Below are 22,035 nucleotides of genomic sequence, written 5' to 3' on the forward strand. Positions count from 1 at the left end.
CCTTAGTATTACCGTATATAAAATAAAATACTCTACTTTGAATAAGTAGTGTTTGGTATGTTTTCTATCTACTACTTCACAACACCGAAAACAAATCTAAAAATCTAAAATTCTATTAATATGTAATAAATATATTCCATTTCAGAGCAGAAGAAACAGCCTTCAAGGGTCAAACTCTGCACATACATCATTCAGCAGTGCACAGTGAAGCTCAAACAATCAACTGTATGAACAAGCAATACTTTAAAATGCAAAAGTCTGTGTGTGTGTGTGTGTGTGTGTGTGTGTGTGTGTGTGTGTGTGTGTGTGTGTGTGTGTGTGTGTGTGTGTGTGTGTGTGTGGGGGGGGTGTGTGGGGTTGTGTGTGTGTGTGTGTGTACGAGAGTCTCTTTAATAACAATGTTCAACCCAAGCCTCAAATTCGCGTGACGTGTTCTCGCGGTAGCCAATCAGCAGTGAGGATCTCAGCCACTGACGTTGAATCAGAAAACGAAAACTGCTGTCGTTAGCTGTTAGCACACAGAGCTCACAGCTCCTCATATCTGTTCAGAAACTGGACAAAAGTTAAACAAGTACAAACCACAGACTGTCTGTGTCATGGTGAATACAGTCGCTGTTGTGTCTGTGTCTGTATCATGTTATTGTGAGTGTGGACGGAGCATAAACAGGTTAATTTAGCCTGATCGATCCGATCTCCATTCAGAAAACACGCATTTTAAAAGGTTTTTCGCCTGCCGTCTTGTCTGCACACTTGTCAAAGCATTAATTCATGGTTTTTACTAACCATTATCAGTATTTTGTTTATTCTGCATCATTTTTAAACGTGTATTACAATTAAATCACGGTAAAATACGTTAATTTTGTTGTAGTTGAGTATTTACATGGAGATAAGCCCCGCCCCCTCTCCAGCGCGTCCTGTTTGAATGACAGGAGTAAACACAGCTGACAGCTGCAGTGAAACTCCAGAGATTAGAGCAATGCGAATATTCGCATCGCGTCCGTTGTGAACGCAGCATAATGCAGTTCAGAGACCAGACCACTGCTCTTACGCTTTTAAAGCAACTTCGAGATTTTAACAGTGTGAGGGGCAACAACGGCCATGGCCGTCATGGCCGCCGTGAAAATCCTACCCTGGGTGAAAGGTGAAAGTCCCCAACAGAATTGGCTTATGGCAGCATAACTAGGAGATGGTTCAAGGCAAGCCTGAGCAGGCTATAACTATAAGCATTAACAAAATAAAGTCTTATCCTACTCTTAAATGTTCAGAGAGTGGCTGCCTCCCGAACACAAACTGGAAGCTGGTTCCACTAAGGAGGAGCTTGATAGCTGAAGGCTCTGGCTCCCATTTTGCTTTTGGATAAACAACATGTTCATTGGTCCAATATCTTGTTTTATGATAAGGCCATTGTTTGTTTTCCAATATTAGCATGTTAACACGATGAAGCGAGATGGTGAACATGACACTACCTGCTAATTGTCAACATGTTAGCATTGTCACTGTCAGCATGTTACTAAGCTAATCGATTATCTCAAAGCAGCATGTCCCTCAGCGCAGCCTCACAGAGATACTGTGCACTCTCTCTGGTTTCAGGTGGACTTTGATGATGGGAACTGCCCTACATATTACAACCAGATCAAAGGACTTTGCAACGTTTATAAGGCGGTTCACAACAAGTTCCCCAGTAAGTGCTCTACTTTATATAAAACTACATTACTGTACATGTTCAGGAATATTTGTGATAGCACATGTGCGTCACAGTGCGCTCTCATGTGTTACAGATGCTCCACACATATCTCAGGCTCCTGTGCTGATGCTCCGTCCTAGAGCCTGGAACATGGTGGAGCACAACATGATGGTAGTAGCACATATGTACCTCACTCATTCTATTCTATTCTACAGAAGGTGGTTAAATAGAAAAAAGCCTAAACTGGTTTGACTTCATTTGACTTGGGCACCACCTTGTGGTAGTATCAAAAGACAATTTGTTATTAAACTGATATCTGTCTAGAAAACAAAAATGGCTGTAAAGAATAATTTGAAAGTCGCTATACTGCTCAAAAGTGTGATTTTGTTGTATCTATGGTAATGTGTGATGGGTATTTTTCATTATATTTTATGTATTGTAGGCCAAATAACTATGAATTATCAAAAATTAAAAATGTATACATAAAGATAAATATTGTGTATGAATCTCTTTACCAGGTGGGGGGGAAGGAGGCTCCTGGTCCTCTCTTTGACTTTGGACTCCTCATGTTTCACTGTGGAGAGAAACTCTTCAGAAACGGGAGTGGACCCTTTTTCTACCTCTCAAAGGTAACACACACACACACACACACACACACACACACACACACACACACACACACACACACACACACACACACACACACACACACACGTATATACAGTCAACATGTCATACTCTTTCTCATTGTCTTCCAGGTGGAGAGTTTCATGGAGGCCAGACTGTGGAAAAAGATATTTGTGTGGACACAACTGAAGGTGTGCATACGTATCAGTTATCTACTTTTTTAATGATGCTTAAATCATTTTTAATTCAATGTAGCATATGGGCAGCTGATGTAAAGTCAAACGGGGTTAAGGAATAGTGGATTGGAGAAATCAAAAGAACTTAGGAGAAGAGACTGTGGTGCCTTGAGAATCCGACTGCACTTACACTATCCGACGTATTTATGATGCGCCAACGGGCGTCATAAATGTACGTCTGCTGTGGGGAAACTACAGTTTTCTATACAGCGGACTACATGGATGTATAATAAGAACGGCGGGCTACTGTAAGCCCATCTAGATACTTTGCACCGTGCTCTTATGGTGTTGTTTTATGCTTTTTAAACGTGGACAACAGAGAAACATATTCTTCATGACCAAGGTTGGAATTGAAATAAAAAAGGAAAGTGAAACTTATGCTTGTCACCCTCACCCTCCGGTCCACATTAATACAACAACAAGTCCTCCAACTCATACGACCAAATAGGGCGATTGTTCAAGCGCTTATTACGACTTATAATCACGTTTTCAAGTTTTCGACCTCTAGTGCTCCCGTTGACTGCAAACGCTCTGGTGGGTCGTATATTCACAAATAACCCTCTCTGGAAAATCCTAAATTGTAGGTTTGGCCATTAAAATGCTTTTTGATGAGATTTCTAGCGAGAAGTGTATATTGTACTTTTCGAATCCACGTCCAGTGGATGTGTAGGATCTATAGTTTGATAGATATTACGAAGATTATTTGAGGTCTCGCCAGGAGAACGTGTATATACTACGTCTTTCCCTCTATTCATTTCTATTGACGGCAGCGTCCATGTAAAGTTAGCGTCAACCCTCACGGGGTGAAAACAGTATTTCCGGTCTCGAAGTTTTCATAATAAAACCGGAAGTATTCCCCTCACTGTCAAATGATTACACAGTGATATCTGCCGTACTCATCCACTAAAAAACATCAGTTTATCCTTGTTAATTACACAACATTAATTGGTTTAAATTGTGTACACTGCTTTTGTGTTTTTCACATAGGTTTTTCCCTTTGGATTCTGAGAGACACATTTCTTTTTCAGAGGTTTTGATAGGCTAAAAGATTGAACTACCCATAATCCTCAGCTATTGTTGAAGCTCGGTGATTGGATGTTTTAGCCGCAATGCACGTTGGGATATGGTGTTTATGCGATATGAAATCCGAAAACATAAAACAAAATTATAATAATACTTTATTCCGAGTGTGCTTGCTTTTCTCTTTGAAAGTCATCACATAACTGCATTGTAATACACAGTTCGGCTGCATTCAATATTACACATCTGCCGTAGTTCTCTATTTATAGAGCCCTGACTAGAAGACCTTTGGACAAACTGGAAGAAATGCCGCCGAAACTGAATATGTGACGTGGATCATAAATATATCAGCAATTAAACAACATCTTCAATTTCTCTTCACACAATACGTCTCCTTGCAGTATCAATAGTAGTAATAATTCGGCTGACTTTTATATTTGATACAATTGGTAGATAGGCTATATTTACCCCATAACGGTGCACAGCTGATAGAAAAGGAGTTGAAGTTTTTAAAGATATTACTGATTTTCTTTGAATTAAAGAATGTAAATACTGAGTTGAGAGAATAGTCAGGGGTTTTGGGTGATGGGAGACACATCCATGGAATCAGAATTTCAATAGCTTGCCAATAAATGACGGATATACCTTTCTGTCTATGATGTTTTACAAATCAGATATTAATGTGTAGAACTACAATATGTGAAGGAAGTTATCATATCAGTTTCAAACCTCCTTTCTTATCATCTAGAGCAGTGGTTCCCAACCTGGGGCGCTTTTTTTTTACTTATAATTGTAACGCAATACATGATTGTCACTAAAAGCCTTGTCTCTACATTACAATAAAATATAAAAAATAATTGATTAATTAATTTGAATAAAGATTCAAGTTAGTAGCTATTAAAGGCATAAAAAGACAGAAATGTATAATTCTTTCTTTAATAGAAATGTTTCTTCTGCCCGTAAAGTGTCCAAACCAGGCTTTTCTGGAAAAGCGCATTTTTAAAACATAGTCATTGTCCATGCCGGTTTCAGTTGGATTATTTGTCACAGTTGCTCCGATCAGATCGGTCTCCTCCATTTTGTAGATTATTTTCGACTTTTGAATCCACATAAACACATCGGCAAAATCCGGCTTACTTTTAGCATGTGTTTTAAACAGTTTAATCCCTTTGTGAATTGTTTCCACTTGCGCCGTCCTTTAATTTCTTCATACAGCGGGAATCCAAATGAATTAATCCTGAGTCCAATAACCATCAAAGTCACTCCAATAGTGCTCCTTAATTACGCTTTCATCCTCCTTTAGCAAAATACTTCACATTCATCCAGTTTGTGACAGTAGTTGTAGCATTTTTGAGACTTTTAAACTTTAATTACCGCTGTTGCGCAACTTCCAACAGGAGTCATTTGGGGGGGCTCTTGGGAAAAAAGGTTGGGAACCCCTGATCTAAAGAATTCCAACGGCTCTTATCATGGCTGCCACTGAGATACTTCCGGGTCATTTCACTCCGTTAGGAAGGTTCCTAAGCTAAACTAACAATTCGACCGCAACCTTAGATTCAATGCTACCAAGCAATTTTATGATCTTGAAGCAACATTTTTCCCTTTTTAAGTATTTCTTGTCAAAATATTAGCATTTTATTGTTGTGTTTGAGTCTCAAAAATGTTATAACTTTTTCTTGAACCTTATTCTCATTAACATTTCGCCCCATGGTGTCCATACACCCTTTTGTCTAAACCTCCATATTTACAGACATGTAGAGAAGCAAAGCATCAAATGTTCTGAGTATTTGGGTTAAGCTGAGCATTCAGATTTTTCTTTACATGTCTATTGCAGTGAATTTGTTATCCCATTTACAAACTGCCATTTCATGAAATACATTTTGTATGAGTAATTTCTGTTCTTCTTAAGTCAACAAGTATGAAAGCCCTTCATTCTGTGTGGAATGGTCCCTGGTATGTAGATGAAAGTCAGTGATTGTGTGTGTCTGTGTCTAGTTGGGCCTTCCCCTGGGCAGCATCAAAGCCACGGTGCTCATTGAAAATGTTTTAGCAGCATTTGAGATGGAGGAGATCCTCTACGAGCTGCGAGAGCATTCAGCAGGACTCAACTGTGGCATCTGGGATTACTCAGCCTCCTTCATCAATAAGTTTGGTGAGCCAATATTTCCTTTACACTGAGCCTCTTAACCACTGCTGCAGCTCTATAGCCACAGAGTGAAGGTTCACAGAGTGTATTTATCTTTAGGAATATCTGTTGACAGTGCGCTAATTGCAGTGGTAGAAAGTAACTAAGTACATTTACACAAGTACTGTCCTTAAGTACAATGTGAGGCACTTGTTATTCATATTCATGTTATGCTACTTTACACTTTTACTTTACTAAATGTTTGAGGTATTTATTTAATTTTTTAATTCATTCAATTTTTGTAACAAATGTTGTTAATAGCTACTTTGCATGTATACATTTACCTTACAGAATATTAATCAACTAATAAATCATTATGTATTTGTATAGGTTAAGCTGCCCAGCAGTATATCAAGTAATTTGTATTATCCCCACCTTTAGCAAATGTAAGATTGATATACATTTTTTAATAATTATAATACTACAATCTTATATTTTTAAATCTGATATGGGCCATACTGGAATACTTTAACTTTTTGTACATGAAGTGTATTTTGATGCCAATACCTTTGTTCTTTTACTTAAGTACAATTTTGAATGTAGGACTTTTACTTGTAAATGTAACACTGTAGTGTTGCTACTTTTACTTCAGTTAAAGATCTGAGTACTTTTTACACCTCTGGCTAATTGTGCACCTAAGTTATCTGAAAAAGACAATCCTTGTGTTCATGCTGCAGGTCTGAGACAGGCCTTCCTGCTGCCTGACCGCAGTAAATACGTGAACATGGAGAAGCGTTTCCTGCACAGCTACATGGAGCTGCTGGTGCAGACGTGTCATCGGAGGGGAGCGTTGGCCACAGGAGGCATGGCCGCCCTGCTGCTGCCGGAGGACAGAGACGCCCACAGGACAGCGATGGCTGCCGTCAGCAGGTGGAGCATCACTGTCACACACACTGGCTCAGCAGACTGATAAGCCCATGATGGATCTACTGTAGCAGATATATTCAGTCACTCAAAGTCAACATGGCCTTACAAATGAAACAGAAAAGCACATTCACTGAGCAATGAGATACAATGACTGAAATGACCTGTCATAACCCCATACAAGAAAGCACTGGAGGGAATAACAAGCACTTTCATCATTTTAATCCAAGTTTTATAAGTCATTGCTCTAAAAACGTACAGTTTGATTTGAGCTTGGCACCATTGTGAAACAATTGAAAAGAAAAAATCTTACAATGGTCCTTTTACAAATTATTAAACACTCTTATAAACACTGGTATAGCTAACTGGTGTCAGCAGTAACTTTTGTGCTGGTTAACGTGAGAAAATTATTATGAAGTGTACATAAGCTCGGCTAACTTTAATACTCTCCTAGGTATTGCCTTGTATTAAAGTTTTTTCGAATAAATTCCTGTGTTTTCCTAAGTAGTATGGTGCCAATAATAGAAAAACAGATAAAGTTCAGTTGAACATGGCAACAGGCTAGAATGTATTCAAACCAATGATAAATTAATATTTGATGAAGGTGTATTTGGGTAAAAAGATATTTAAATTACTGTGATGAGATCAAATTAAGCCAGGAATCTTCCCATACAGAAACTTTAAAGGTCCCCTATTATACTGTTTTTCATCAATATAGGTCTCAGATCAACACACTCTCACTCCATAAACGTCCAGGAGCGACGCTTGGTCAGGGTCCCGAGGCGTGCAGTTGGGACGCTCCTAGGCTCCTTCAGCTTCATAAAGGGACGCAAATAGCTTTCAACTGATTTAAAGGCAATGTGAGCGTCCATTCCCATTGGATAACGGAGAATTGTACACCCGGAAGTAAGTATTCCTCTTACTGTCGATTGATTTGACAGTGATATCTGTACTACTCATCAACTCAAAAACACCAGATTATCCTTGTTAATTACACAACATTGATTGGTTTAAATTGTGTGCAATGCTTTTGTATTTTTCCCCTTCGATTCGGAGAAACACATTTTTTTTTGGAGTTTAGGATGGCAGAAGACACTACACTACCCAGAATCCCCAGCTATCGTTTAGGACTACACCACGTGCTCTGTTTGACAAACCCCGTGATTAGTTCTCAAGCTCTGTGATTGGATGTTGGAGTGGCAGTGCGCGAAGTTTACACGTGTCAAACAGCAGTTTGAAATGGAATGAAACCCATCGACGGCACACTGTCCAAATCAAGACTCGAACGTGTCCTACCCTCCACCATTAAACTGTCATATTCTGCACATTTCTTATTCTATCTACATACATCTTATAAGAGTATAATTAATATGTATAATATCAGTTAAAATAAGTGCTTCAACATAGTTAACATTGCAGGAAAGTTGATTGTCAAGTCCCAAAACAAACCATGCAATATATTAAAGTTAAGTACTTTGTCAGGCTTAATATAGATACCCCCAAAGCTTTTTGCTTACATGTATTTAAAAGAAGACCTTAACCTAACGTATTATTTAATGTTTAAATAAAGCCTAATTTGTTTGTCTGTTTTGCACATCCTCCTATTAATATCTTTGTACATCCGGCCCTAAACTGTTTTATTCTAGATACCATTTACAGTATCTTCTTGATATTTTCTATTCTATATTTCTATCATTGACCTTCTACTTTCCTCCTATTTTGTATATACTCTTAATATTTAAATGTTTTCATAAAATATAACACATTCAAAAGTGCTTTACAAAAATGAAATACATTAAGAAAAAGGCATTTTAAACAGTCATTAAAAAGCAACACAATCTACCTGCATTTCAATTACTCTAAACGTGTAATAACGTGCTTTAACCAGTAGGAGGTGCGGGTTAAAAAGCTGTCAAGTTTACAGTGTTAACAAAATAAAATATACTGCTGTTTCTGGTTTAGTTTACGACGGATATATTCTGTTATTGTTTTGATATTTGTAACACAAAAGCGATGTAAAAAACCAACAGCAACACAGAAAAGATGGTCTTAACATGACCCAGCGGTCTAGTAGTTAATAAAAAACAATAATATCAAAACTAAATATTACTACTAACTTTATTGTGAAATTAAAACAGAACGGTAAAAGAATAGTTTCCGGTCTATTCTGAGGCCCGATCTCTGTAGATAAATAAAGAACTACGACAGATGTGTAATATTTAATGCAGCCGAACCATTTATTACAATGCATTCATGTGATGACTTTCAAAGAGTAAAGCAAGCACTGCTGAATACAGTATGATTTTATCTTTTACGAAACGCTTTTTTTATATGGAATGCAGTTGGAGGTCAACCAATCACAGAGCTTGAGAACTAATCACGGGGTTTGTCAAACAAAGCACATGGTGTAGTCCTAAACGATAGCTGGGGATTCTGGGTAGTGTAGTGTCTTCTGCCATCCTAAACTCCGAAAAAATATTTGTTTCTCCGAATCGAAGGGGAAAAACACAAAAGCATTGCACACAATTTAAACCAATCAATGTCGTTTAATTAACAAGGATAATCTGGTGTTTTTGAGTTGATGAGTAGTGGAGATATCACTGTCAAATCAATCGACAGTAAGGGGAATACTTACTTCCGGGTGTACAATTCTCCGTTATCCAATGGGAATGGACGCTCACATTGCCTTTAAATGCCGCCGACACAAACGAATGCCGTGCTTCCATGAGCGTCAAATCCCGCCGCAGATGGGAATACATTGCAATCAGTTGAAAGCTATTTGCGTCTGTTTATGAAGCTGAAGGAGCCTAGGAGCGTCCCAACTGCACGCCTCGGGACCCTGACCAAGCGTCGCTCCTGGATGTTTATGGCGTGAGAGTGTGTTGCTCAGATATATACAAAGCATGTCTCTGAAGTGTTTGCCTCGAAATACCAAACAGATCATTGCAGCATCCAATAATCCCCTCTGTTTCAGCCCTGTTTCCAAAGTGCTGATTCTCTGTCTGTTACTTTAGATGAAAATAAGGAGTTCCCCCTCCTCTCCTCTCACATTACATTAAGGAATTTACCCTTATTTAATAACTGTCACTAGTTGGCGAGGAAGCTTTTTAGCTAAAGTTTCATTGTATCGCTTTAAATTAAATGTAGAATTCTGGGGTTGAGTGCTTGAGATAACTTGTAACTAACTTTAGACCAAGTGTTGGGCATAATACAGTCTATGTGTTGGACAAACTGACCAATCGGAATATTTGACAGCTACAGAGGGCTGCATTGTTATAGATTGCACAAGTGGCTTCGTTTTGGCTTGTGGTCTAAATATTGGCTTGAAACTTCAGGTACATTCAGGTGATAGTTAATCTAAGCACTTTCATAAAGTAAAAATAATCTGAATGCTCCTTAAACCAGTGCACAGAGCAGACATTAAATTCAACAAAAACAGAGGACATCAAGAAAAATGAGTGCTTGTCTTCTGCGTTCATGCAGTGTGTAGATATTGCTACATGTTAAATTGACTAATGTCTGAAACTGTTTCCTCCACCCCCCAGACTGAAGCTGATGGAGATCCAGGCAGGTGTGGATGGATTCATGGTGTACGATCTAGGCTTGATTGAGCCCATGCAGAAAGTAAGCACTGCACCATGAGCCTTTCAAAGCTCTCTATAAACACAGATCATCTGAAATGACTTGTGTTTTCTCTCCGTACTCCACCTCTTGTAGCTATTCCAGCTCCACACTGAAGGTGATAACCAGCTCCACCAGCTTCTGGAAGATGTGACGGTGACCCCTGATGACCTCCTGTCCATGCCTTCAGTCAGTCGCTCACTCATCCCACAATGACCAGCAGAAGATACCTTTCAAAGCTGTGTTATTTAAACATAATAGATTAATACATTCAGATTGAACCATTGATTGCAAATCCATCCATTTCCAGATGGACTGGAACAAGTTGGGTATCAAGTTGGTTGAATTGGTTATTTACAGTGGCTGCACATTCAAAAAGACCGAAGTATTTTACTTACTGCAGATATTTTTGGCAGATATAGGTTTAGAGTAAGGTAATATAAGGCAATATTTTTATTGTAGATTAATCCAGATGTTACGCCCCATGGTAAAAGGGGAGAAATAGAGTGAAGTGATGCTTCCCTAGCGACAACTTTACTCAAGTCAAAGTATTTGCAGAAATACAACACTGCAAGTAGACTGTATACAAAAAGCTTCTTGTAATAGAGAGTACAAACCCTTTTCTATTACTAATTACATAATACTGTAATTATGAGGCTTATTATTGAAGTACTGCACTTAAGTGAGAAATGGAGGTACTTGTGCTTGTATTTTTATTTACTGCTACTTTATACTTTGACCACACTAAAAGTAGTGTGTTTAGATCAAATGTTGTACTCTTTACTGCACTACATTTATATTACGATTTAGTTTCTATGTACTTTGCAGATTTAAATAAAAAAATAATCCAACTAATACATTATTATATATTATTATATTTTAAGATAGCCAGCAGTAATCAAAAGTTATTCTGATAAACCCCACTTTTACCAAGTGTGACATTGACTTGATTAACAATAATACAAAATATATCAATAATTATATGAATAATTATAATACTATAATTTAAAATTATGCCATCCTGCATAATGAGTCATTTTACTTTTGGTACTTACTTGAGTACAATTTTGAATCAAGGATTTTCACTTGTAAATAAGTATTTTCACACTAGTATCTACTTTAAAGCACAGATCTGAGTATGTGCATGTGACAGAGCATGATAGAAGGAAATGTAAAACTGATATTGTTAGCTTCACATAAAGAACATATATTGTGTGTTTTTGTGTTACTTTGTCCTCAGGGAGGAGTCACTCTTTATGGTCTGAAGTATAACATTGCAGTCGGGGTCCTCTTTATCAATGCTTGGCTCTCAGGTAAGTCCACGTTCATATTCTTCTTCTCTTCTTCTTTAGGAGCACTCAGGATGAAGCTTGCATAATGTTAGAATCATGTTCTGTTGTACAGGTAAAGGACACTTCTTCTACAGAGGCCAGGTGGAGGATTCAGCCACAGCAGAGATCTCCAGATCACAGGTGGGCTTTACTGCTTACACTGAAAACACTGTGCATGACCCCTAATCATATAAATAGAGATTATTTTACTACATTTTAGAGCTTTGCACATAGAGAAATTATTCATCACTTCATGAGAGGGACATGTCCACTGAGATATTACTAAGTACTTATCACGTTCCTGTTGCAATACCTGCAGGTTAAAAATAATACAGTAAATGCAAGACTTTCGAACATCATTTCTTATAGTTTAAATGCATGTTATCAACATTTTGTGACAACTGCAGAATGTCTTCAAGTCGAGTGTCATTCAGTTCCATTATATTGAAGTGAAGACAGACATCTCCACAGTTGATATCTCCAACAATCGGATTCAACCAGCATTGTATAGCCACATTGACCCTGAGGTATAAACAAGTTTGTGCGTGTGTGTGTGTGTGTGTGTGTGTGTGTGTGTGTGTGTGTGTGTGTGTGTGTGTGTGTGTGTGTGTGTGTGTGTGTGTGTGTTCAGGTGTGGCAGTGGATCCGTCACCAGACTCAGCTGGAGGATGACAGCAGGGTGGTGAGCAGACGGCTGGTGACTGACCTCAGTAAGGAGCTGGTGATGGAGCTGTTGATGGAGCTGGGGACAGGCCGTCACTCTGACAGGTGAGCACCTTCAGGACGCCTTTTAGACAAGCCAGTGATATGGACATGTGTCAATGGTAGATCACTGCACCGTTGACATTTAAGGTCACCTATTATGCAAAACCCACTTTCTCATGTCTTTTATACTTAAACATGTGTCCCCTGTGTGTTAAGAGACTCTGAAAGTTTCAGGAAAAAAGATTCTCTCTCTTTTTGTCCTGATCCATCTATTTAAATCCTGTCTGAAAATCAGCTGATCAGATTTTGGCCACTTTGTGATGTTTTTTGGGTTGTGCAAACATTAGCCAATAACCAACCTTATCACCTGAATCTCCTCCTAGAGCAACATTGTGTTTTAAAAAAACAAAACAATTATCTCTCAGAGGGGCGTGGCCAGCAGCAGCTCATTAGCATTTAAAGCTACAGACACAGAATCAGCACTTTTGGAACAGGGCTGAAACAGAGGGGATTATGGGATGCTGCAATGATCTGTTTGGTGTTTCAGCAAAACACTTCAGAGACATGTTCTATATATATCTGAGACCTGTGATATATTGTTGAAAAATAGTATAATACCTTTAAATCGTAATTTATTTCCACACAATTATAAACATCGTGCGCCCTTTGATAAATGTGTATTTGCTGTTTTCTAGACATCACCTCTTTCAGATACTAGTCAGACTAATGCTGATATTTGGCTTTAATTTCACCAAAAAGAGTCACAGTCTTTGAAACATATGCCACTTCAGGTGTGGAGCTGTCTCCTATTTTATATTGTGGTGCTTATTCTTCAATACCAGTGCAACAAAATCATGTATGTCCATGGCTTGTAAGCTACAGGTAGCACATTGTGCCCTGCTGAGGAGAAAAAGCTTATATCATAATCATCATTCATCAATCATAAACAGTATCATAACTTTGACTTCACATTCATGTTCGTTGATTTCATATTTCTGTAACTTTCCCTGTTTGAGTTTCAGTATTTATTTCTATTATTGGACAGAAGTTTCTCTCTCTGTGTCTTCCTCAGGGATAAACGGAGGTTACTCACAGCAGCTGACATGTTCCTGGAGGTTGTCCTGAAGAGAGATTTTCCAGAGTTCATCACCACATACTTGAACCAGGACCACACCTTTCTCAGCTCCCAGAACACTGGACAGGTGGAGGCTATAGGTGGAGAGATACCCCGACCCAAAATGTGAGGGTCCGGCTGCAGACTGCTTCCTGTGCTCAGTGCTGTCTAAGGAGATTCCTTAGATATTATTTGAGCTAGTTATATAGAATGTATCAACAAGTTGGATTAAATAAGATTTATTGATAATGAAAACAATGTTTGGTTGCTGCCATGCTGCTCTGAATACGCACATAAAGGCATCAACAAGTACTTCTCTGAAAGAACCAGCAGAACCAGACCAATGTGGATTCTTGTGTTCACAGTGATACTGTAAGTCACTCCCTGTCAAATTAAAGGCAATAACACAGTCTGCATTAAGAAGCATCTTGTTTTTCCTGATTGAGGGTAGAGTATATGCTACATTGTGAACAACAAATCCATTTTGTAATCTGCAGAAGGAAAGCTAGTTAACGTTAGCTGTTTATACTCTCTTCTGGGAGGATAACCACTAACAGCAGAGTTGGGTGTAACGCGTTACAAAGTAACGCGTTACTGTAATAATATTACTTTTGTCGGTAACGGAGTAGTGTAACGCGTTACTTTTATAATTCAGTAATCACACTACAGTTACTAACATTGCCCCGACACGCGTTACTTCGTTACTTTTATAAAATCAGTCATAATCACACTGACAGACAAGAGGGGTTTCCGCCGCAGGTTTATATGTACGTAATCTGCGCGACTTGCGCGTCCACATCTCCACGTGCAGTACTGCATAAACATGGCTGAGTCAGTGATAACTTTCGAGGGGTGGAGGTATGCCCATTATTTTGAGTTCGTCCGAAGAATAGACAGGAATGTGACGGTGAGGTGCAAACTGTGTCCAGGCCAGAAGCTGTTATCCACTGCTGCAAACACCACGTCAAACCTCAACAAACACCTGCAAAGAACACATGCTAAGGTGAAGCTAATAGCTAAGGACCCCCGAACCCAGAGTGAGGATGTTGTGAGTGCGCCGCCGTAAGAATTTGGAGGACCGGTAACCAAAGCAGAAATGGACAGGCTTGTAGCATCCTTCATAGTAGAGGTAATGTTGCCCATTTGCACAGTGGAATCACCATCGCATCGTTCAGAGATATACTGCGCAAAATACAGATAGCAGGAGACAGAGGACAGCCATGGTCAGAGCTATCTGGATCAGTCTTATGCGACAATGGAAACTGAACTAAAGAGAACATTTTAAACTTTAGCAGTCTGCGTGATCTGCCTGTAGGGAGGGGCGGGCCGGCCCTGCGAGTAAAGTAACGAGTAAAGTAACGAGTAAAGTAACGAGTTACTTTATGTAGAGAGTAACGAAGTAGTGTAATATATTACTTTTTTTTAAAGTAATATGTAATATGTAATATATTACTTTTTTTTAGTAACGACCCCATCTCTGCTAACAGCATATGGCAAAGGAGCAGTGTTGGGTGTAATGCGTTACAAAAGTAACGGAGTTACAGTAATGTATTACTTTTTGCTGTAACAAAGTAATGTAACGCATTACTAATGAAATTTGGGTAATATTATCCGTTACAATTCTCAGTAACGCAGTTACAACACATTTTAACCCGAAATTAAATGGTGTTTTGTTTTTTAACATCGCGAGACATTCCGACACCAGAGAAAAATTGTGCGGGTAGATTAGTAAACCTGGTGTTTACCCTTCAGGCTCATCAAATCCGGCCCGCAACTTCATTTTATGTGGCCCCGCAAGAGCTTGCAAAGAATATAATACGTTTATTATACGGTTACATGCCACTTTACAGAAGCAGGTTGCCCATAAACTACATGTCCCACAATGCATCTCATTTTGTGACATGCACACTGAAGACTTGCAATTATTTGTCCTGGACTTCTGCTTTCAGAAGTAGTTGGTAGTTAATTACTAAGTTATTATCCTATCCGATAATAATCCAATTCAGAGGCAATAGTGTAATATAATACATTATTTTATATATATATTATATATTTATATATGTATATTTATATAGTTACAACCGGCCCTTTGAGTGCAACCATAATGCTAATGTGGCCCGCGATGAAATTGAGTTTGACACCCCTGGTCTATACGATAGAGAACGTTAGCGGATTCAACTGATATCGTCTCCGTGTGGACGGGGCCTTAGTAACATTAGAAATCCACCATCAACAAAGCAGGGAAAACACCGGGAACAGGAAGGAGCTGATTGGCTTGGAAGACTAACGACTGATTCAGAGGAGGTGTGTATGGGAAGTAAGACCGGAAGTAAAACCAGACGAGATTCAAAGTTGAGAATGTCTTTAAAATAAAAACATAATTAATATAAAACATGTCCTATATTTCGGAAGTTAATATCACACAAAGCAGAAAGGTACAAAAGCGTTTTGATGCTGATAAAGATTGTCCGTGCATCTCTCAGTATAGGGAGACACACACATCATCTCTGCTGGGTGAGATTGCTGCATGTATTAAAGGAGAGGTGTCATGGCCATTTCCACTCAAGTGTGGCTTGATATTGAGTAAGAAAAAGGTTGATAAACGCTGTGAGAATGGGTCTGCAGAGAGAATTTGGCCGCGATCCCAACTGTCTGTTATCAGCCTGCAGCCAGGGAGGAGAAATCAGCAGAGAGTGTGTGTGTGTGAGGAAGTCCGTGGATTGGTCAATTTGGACCAATCAGCGGGGGCTTAACGTAAAGGCTCCGCCGACGTAACGTAACGGCTCCACGGATTGGTCCATTTCGTTCCGGGTACCGCATTACATCATGCCGTACCCGGAAAAATCAAATGGAGAATGACGTATCTCCAACGAGGCGTTTTGGGGAGGTATTTTCTGTGTTAGAGTTTTACTCGCTACAGGGTGTACTTTGAGGGTTTTGACTCTGCACACCGTTTACATGCATAAAAACCTTCATAACACACAAGGGGACGGGTAATAACCGGAAAAGCATGACACCTCTCCTTTAAACAAACTCAAAAATGTATCAAAAAGTCTTTAAATAAAATGTTTTTATTAAAATTTACGTCATTAATGTGCACATGTTTGTTCTGCAGCACAGAGGCATATATTGGCACAAAGAAATGAGAAAAGATAAATGGGCTGAGTCCGACCCCATTTTACTCTGTGTTGTGGTGTGGAGTCTCAACCTGACTGATGCATTGGCTTCAAGCCCTTTTATACCAGGCAGCTTATTGCAAGCAGATGTTTTGTGCTGTATTATCATTAGTAAAATATTGTTTGTGAATAGGACCATGAAATTGGATAGTAGTTGCAAGTGATTCCAAATGCATGGTGTTATCAGCGGTCTTCCTGTATATGGCCCTTAACAGAGTGGGGAAGGAATGAGTCCTAAAACCCAGAAATGAAGTAGCATTATGGCAAATCCTGTTCCCTCATCTGAAAGTCAACGGTTTTTAAATGTTTTATTTTTTTGTTTAGATTAATAAAAAAGATCTGTGCACAAGAGATTTTCACCAGTTCTACATCGTAAAATAAGTCAGTAAATACCCCACTTGTGAATGGCCGAAGCGGTGTCATTGAAAAACAAGTGACATAATGAGACCACTAAACGTCATCACACTGAACATTACCCGTGATGTAGTTCCTTTGTAGCTCAACGTTAGCTTTTCATCTCTGGCTTTAGCATTTAGGCTTCAATTATTATAAAAGTGGTGTTAATAAGTGGGGATTAACCTGCTGAACAAAACAAAATATGTTTGCCACAGATCTTCCAATGGAAATAGGTGATTTTATTTTTGCCCTTGAACCCTATTCAAACTTAATATTATTGTTTTCAACTTACATAATAGTTATGTGAAGTCTGTTGAAATAAAACATTTAATTAAAGTCTATGTTTCAGTTTTTTCATTACAGTCATACCTGAGGCCTAAAGTGCCAGTGTGTCAAGTAGAAACTAGTTTATTGTGTATTATTAAATCAAAGAAACACATTCTGCCTGAAGAAATTACATTTAGAGTCTGAGCTCTGACGTTTAGTATGGTTCAACTTATCTATAGGCTACCAGAGTCTCAATACAGACTATTGCCGGATTCCTATGAATGTTCTTGTTAAATGTTTTATTGTAAATGGGAAAGAAACTCCAAACCAACCAAAACCAGCTGTAAAGTCTGACTGACAGGATGTTGGCATTGTCATAGGGGTTAAGGACACTGTAATAATATGACAGTATTGTGAAATAATGAAAGAACAAAACAAAGAGATCAGACACCTTTAAAAATAATGATTATAAAGAAGAGGTAAGCTTGAACACAACCTGTGCAACATCATAGGATCTGAAACTGTGTCATCATTCTGAGCTCTCCTAGCATCAGCACTGACCAGAAGATAGAAAGCAGGCGATATGATTCACTGCTGTCAATGTCACCGGGATGATCTCTGACCTCTGACCCTGGGTGGTGGCAGTTTTATGAGCTTCATAAAAGAACTGGAAAAGTTGGCTGCTGACGATTTATATGTTTTTACTGGTGTGTGTCTGTTCTTGTTGGTGTGTGTTAATAAATGTTTTGGGTTGACTGCTCTTGGTGGTTGTGTTAATACAGATGTGTTAACCTCTTAAGCACGGCGGTCCTCCCATTGGACCCCTCCCACCGTTTTTTTTTCGAGATAATGTCTCAGGGCTTCTTAACATTTATGAAACTATTAATGTGTAGAAAAACCTATAAACCTATAAGCTTTACAGAGGGTGGTGAAAGCTGCAAAGCACATCACCAGGACGGAGCTGCCATCCATGGAGGACCTCTACACCCAGCGGCTCAGGAAGAAAGCCCTCAGGATTATAAAAGACCCCCATCACCCCAGCCACAAACTGTTCTGTCTGCTGCCGTCTGGCAGGCGGTACCGCAGCATCCGGACTAAAATCACCAGACTCAGGGACAGTTTCATCCCACAGGCCATAAGACTGTTAAATACCTGAACTTTTGAAAGAACATCCATAACATTCATCTGGTTGTAACTTATACTTATATATATCAATATTCCAATTACTTGTATATAGACTATTCTGCACAATTTCTATTATATTCTATTTTATTTTATTTACTTGCACTATTAGTTTTATTGTGTTGCACGGTTGGAGGAGCCTGTGACCCAAGAATTTCATTGTCATATCTACACTGTAGCTATGTACATATGACAATAAAAGCCTTGAATCTTGAATCTTGAATGACAATTTTCCTTTGTGTATTCACCTGGAGCTTTTCTTGCACTGACATGTTTATCCCAGAACTTCACTAAACTCTGGCTCTTGATGGGGGTTTCCACGTTCTTCAATAAAGTACAACTTTACAAGCACAAATAATGCTTTTCTTTAAGCTGATCGTTCGTCAGAGGGAAACTTTGTACATGTTACTCAACTACATTCATCCGGAACTTACCTTTAACTGTCTTTATAATTTTATAATTATAAAAAATATGTAATTCATTTGTTGATAAGGGCTAAACGGGCCCCATTCCTTACTTTTCAATGGCATTTCTAAAGAATGACAAAAGGAAACTTAAGAAATGTAAAGCTATATATCATTCAATAAACTTAAAAACTGCTCAAGCATTAGATGGACACCAGAGGGTAGTACAGAGACAGGAAGAATAATAATAACTAGAGAATGCAATTCCTGAAGAAATTGCTAGTGGGAATGCTTTATGCTGAAAAGCTGACGCTAAACTGCTATGCTGAAATGTAATGTGTAAGAAGAAAGTGAAGAATTTAGATTGAAATGATACATGAACACTGGGGGCTTGAATGTGTGATAAGAGAAGAAAAGAAAGTAAAAAGGCTTGGAAAAGCAGCAGAATATTTGAACTGCAAACTTTTGAACTAACTTGATGGTGAATGATCTGTCGCCATGGCAACGGCATTTGATGACACCCCATAATACGCTTAGATGCGTTGATGGCTGCATCGTTACCAAACCTGTGAAGTTTTGGGCCGTTTGAAGCATTTTCACTGAAGTTATGAGAAAACCGTGTTTCATGGCGAGCATTGTGTTGCCATGGCAACGGCATTTGAAGAAATCTCAAAACTGTCTCGTAGATGTCTTCACGGCTGGACTGTTAGCACACATGTGAATTTTGAGCACTTTTTGAACATTTTCATAGGAGTTAAAGGGACATCGTGTTTCATGGCGAGTGGTCTGTCGCCATGGCAATGGCATTTGATGACACCCCATACTACGCTTAGATGCGTTGATGGCTGCATCGTTACCAAACCTGTGAAGTTTTGGGCCGTTTTGAACATTGTGTGTGAGAGAGAGAGAGAGTGTGTGTGTGTCTGTGTGTGGTAGAGAGAGAGAGAGAGAGAGAGAGAGAGAGAGAGAGAGAGAGAGTGTGTGTATGAAATGAACAGTTAGAACTGACTGCTGTCAGTTGGAGTGATGACATCATCGTGTTCAATTACACAGGTGTTTATAGTTGAGCTAACGAGCTCTGTAGAGATCAAAGGTTTGCATTGTTCTGAATGAGAGATGAACCTCTTATGCTGCGTTCACACCGGACGCGATGCGAATATTCGCTTCGCTCCAATCGCTCAAGTTTCACCGCGGCTTGCAGTTTGTTTTATCGCGTCATTCAAAACAGACATACCGTTGACGCACCGCGCCGTTGACGGACAGTTGAGGTTGTTTACACTTCCATGCAAGATCGTTTTGATTATTTATGTCGTTGACTATGGAGGATATAACAACTATTGCTGCTTTGTACCTTCTGTGGAAGTCCTACAAACGTAGCAACAAACGCCGCTCTGTCTGGGTCCACAATATAATCAAGCGTCGCACACAGTTTGGTGAATATCATTGTTTGATCAAGGAACTGCGCCTGGATGACTGCCGTTTCCAGCGGTATTTTAGGATGACCTGTGTCCAGTTTGATGATCTTCTAGCTCGGGTTGGTGTCAGGATTTCCCGGATGGACACAAACTACAGGCGTTCCCTCTCAGCTGCGGAGCGCCTGTCAATATGTCTCCGGTAAATTGCTTTGTTTTGTTTTTTATTAGCGTGTTAATATGAATTACCCATATGGTAACACTTTATTTTGATAGTCCATAGTTAACACTCTATAAGTCATCAGTTGATATTCAACAGACATTCAACAACACTGTTTCAACAGACAAGTAACATGCATTCAACTAACTGCCAGTAGAATATAAGGTACATCTCAAGGTTGATTTATAGATTGTACAAAAAGTGTCTGTTGACTGTCAACATGTTTTTTGCAACAGGTTATTAACCGATATTCAACGTTACTATCTGTAGATTGTGTCAACATCTTCAAAATTGACAATCAACTACTCAAAATCTATCTGTCAGTTGAAAGTCAACAGGGTCATGTCGACTATCTGTTGATAATCTGTTGAGAGTCAAGATGTCAACTAAAGATTACATTAACCATTAGTTGATGATCAACAGATAAGCAACTAAAGTTCAGTTGACTATTACATTAAGCATTAGTTGACGATCAACAGATAAGCAACTAAAGTTCAGTTGACTATTACATTAACCATTAGTTGATGATCAACAGATAAGTAACTTTAGAGTTTAGTTGACTATTACATTAACCATTAATTAATGATCAACAGATAAGTAACTTTAGAGTTTAGTTGACTATTACATTAACCATTAGTTGATGATCAACAGATAAGTAACTTTAGAGTTTAGTTGACTATTACATTAAGCATTAGTTGATGATCAACAGATAAGTAACTTTAGAGTTTAGTTGACTATTACATTAAGCATTAGTTGATGATCAACAGATAAGTAACTTTAGAGTTTAGTTGACTATCTGTTGATTGTCAACTAATCTAGAGTTGACTATCAGTATAATTTTAGTAGGTTCTCCACTAAGCGTTTGTAGGCATGTGTTAGGACTATCCAATTAAAGTGAAAAACAGTTGAGAACAGTAGAAAGTCTATAACCTATCAACAGAACACATACAGTCATCCACTAATTATATGCAACAGACATGGGAATAAAGCGAAATCTTTTGCACAACTGATCACGAACACTGGATAACTGAAGTCAATACCAGGCTATAAAGCACAGTAGAACAAACACTATACACAGCATATCAGAGAAAGAAAGCTATTTTATTTTAATAATACACTACAAGTAAAAACACTGAACAGTTGTGAACCACATTCAATCCTACTAAAATCCTACATCTAAACGTAATTATTAACAGGTCGCAAAAATAGAATGCAAAAATAGAATACAAAAAGGCTTAACAGTTTGCCTAAAACTGCAGGGCATGGTAGTTTTTCTCACTTTGGGATTGACCATACACAGCATATCAGAGAAAGAAAGCTTTTTTGTTTTAAGAATATACTACAAGTATTAAAACTGAACAGTTGTGAAATGGTAAAAAATAAAGTTTGAAACACATTATCTACCAGCTGGTAGTCAATACCAGCAATTTTGCTGTGTTCAGGACGTTTATGGGCGTCAGCAAAGAGCCTTTGGGCCCTATGTGTGGGTCTAACCCCCAGCCAATTACCAGGGTGTAAAGCTCGATCAGTTAACAACACTAATTAGGCTACAGAAAGGTCCTAAACTTATCTGTGGTTACCATTCCCTATG

General features: G+C 38.7%; 1 protein-coding gene across 1 annotated transcript; it reads left to right on the forward strand.

Annotated features, from left to right (window-relative positions):
• The first annotated feature begins 1,098 nt into the window (after nucleotides 1–1,098).
• On the forward strand, nucleotides 1,099–13,801 carry mlsl (malate synthase-like). The gene is made up of 13 exons (XM_034133721.1): nucleotides 1,099–1,134; nucleotides 1,591–1,681; nucleotides 1,779–1,855; nucleotides 2,203–2,313; nucleotides 2,443–2,502; nucleotides 5,563–5,719; nucleotides 6,430–6,622; nucleotides 10,162–10,240; nucleotides 10,334–10,426; nucleotides 11,478–11,550; nucleotides 11,642–11,709; nucleotides 12,200–12,336; nucleotides 13,346–13,801. Exons 1-13 carry the CDS (start codon nucleotides 1,099–1,101, stop codon nucleotides 13,515–13,517), a joined length of 1,347 nt encoding a protein of 448 aa, XP_033989612.1. The 3' UTR covers nucleotides 13,518–13,801.
• The last annotated feature ends 8,234 nt before the right edge of the window (nucleotides 13,802–22,035 follow it).

Source organism: Trematomus bernacchii, unplaced genomic scaffold, assembly GCF_902827165.1.
Source record: "Trematomus bernacchii unplaced genomic scaffold, fTreBer1.1, whole genome shotgun sequence".
NCBI classification, from domain to species: domain Eukaryota; kingdom Metazoa; phylum Chordata; class Actinopteri; order Perciformes; family Nototheniidae; genus Trematomus; species Trematomus bernacchii.

Excerpts from the sequence above, each read along its gene's own strand:
- mlsl (XM_034133721.1), top strand. The coding sequence starts at position 1,099 with ATGGCCGTCATGGCCGCCGTGAAAATCCTACCCTGG. Across the intron at positions 2,503-5,562 it reads TTGTGTGGACACAACTGAAG|TTGGGCCTTCCCCTGGGCAG; the intron begins GTGTGCATACGT and ends GTCTGTGTCTAG. Across the intron at positions 11,710-12,199 it reads CAGAGATCTCCAGATCACAG|GTGTGGCAGTGGATCCGTCA; the intron begins GTGGGCTTTACT and ends GTGTGTGTTCAG.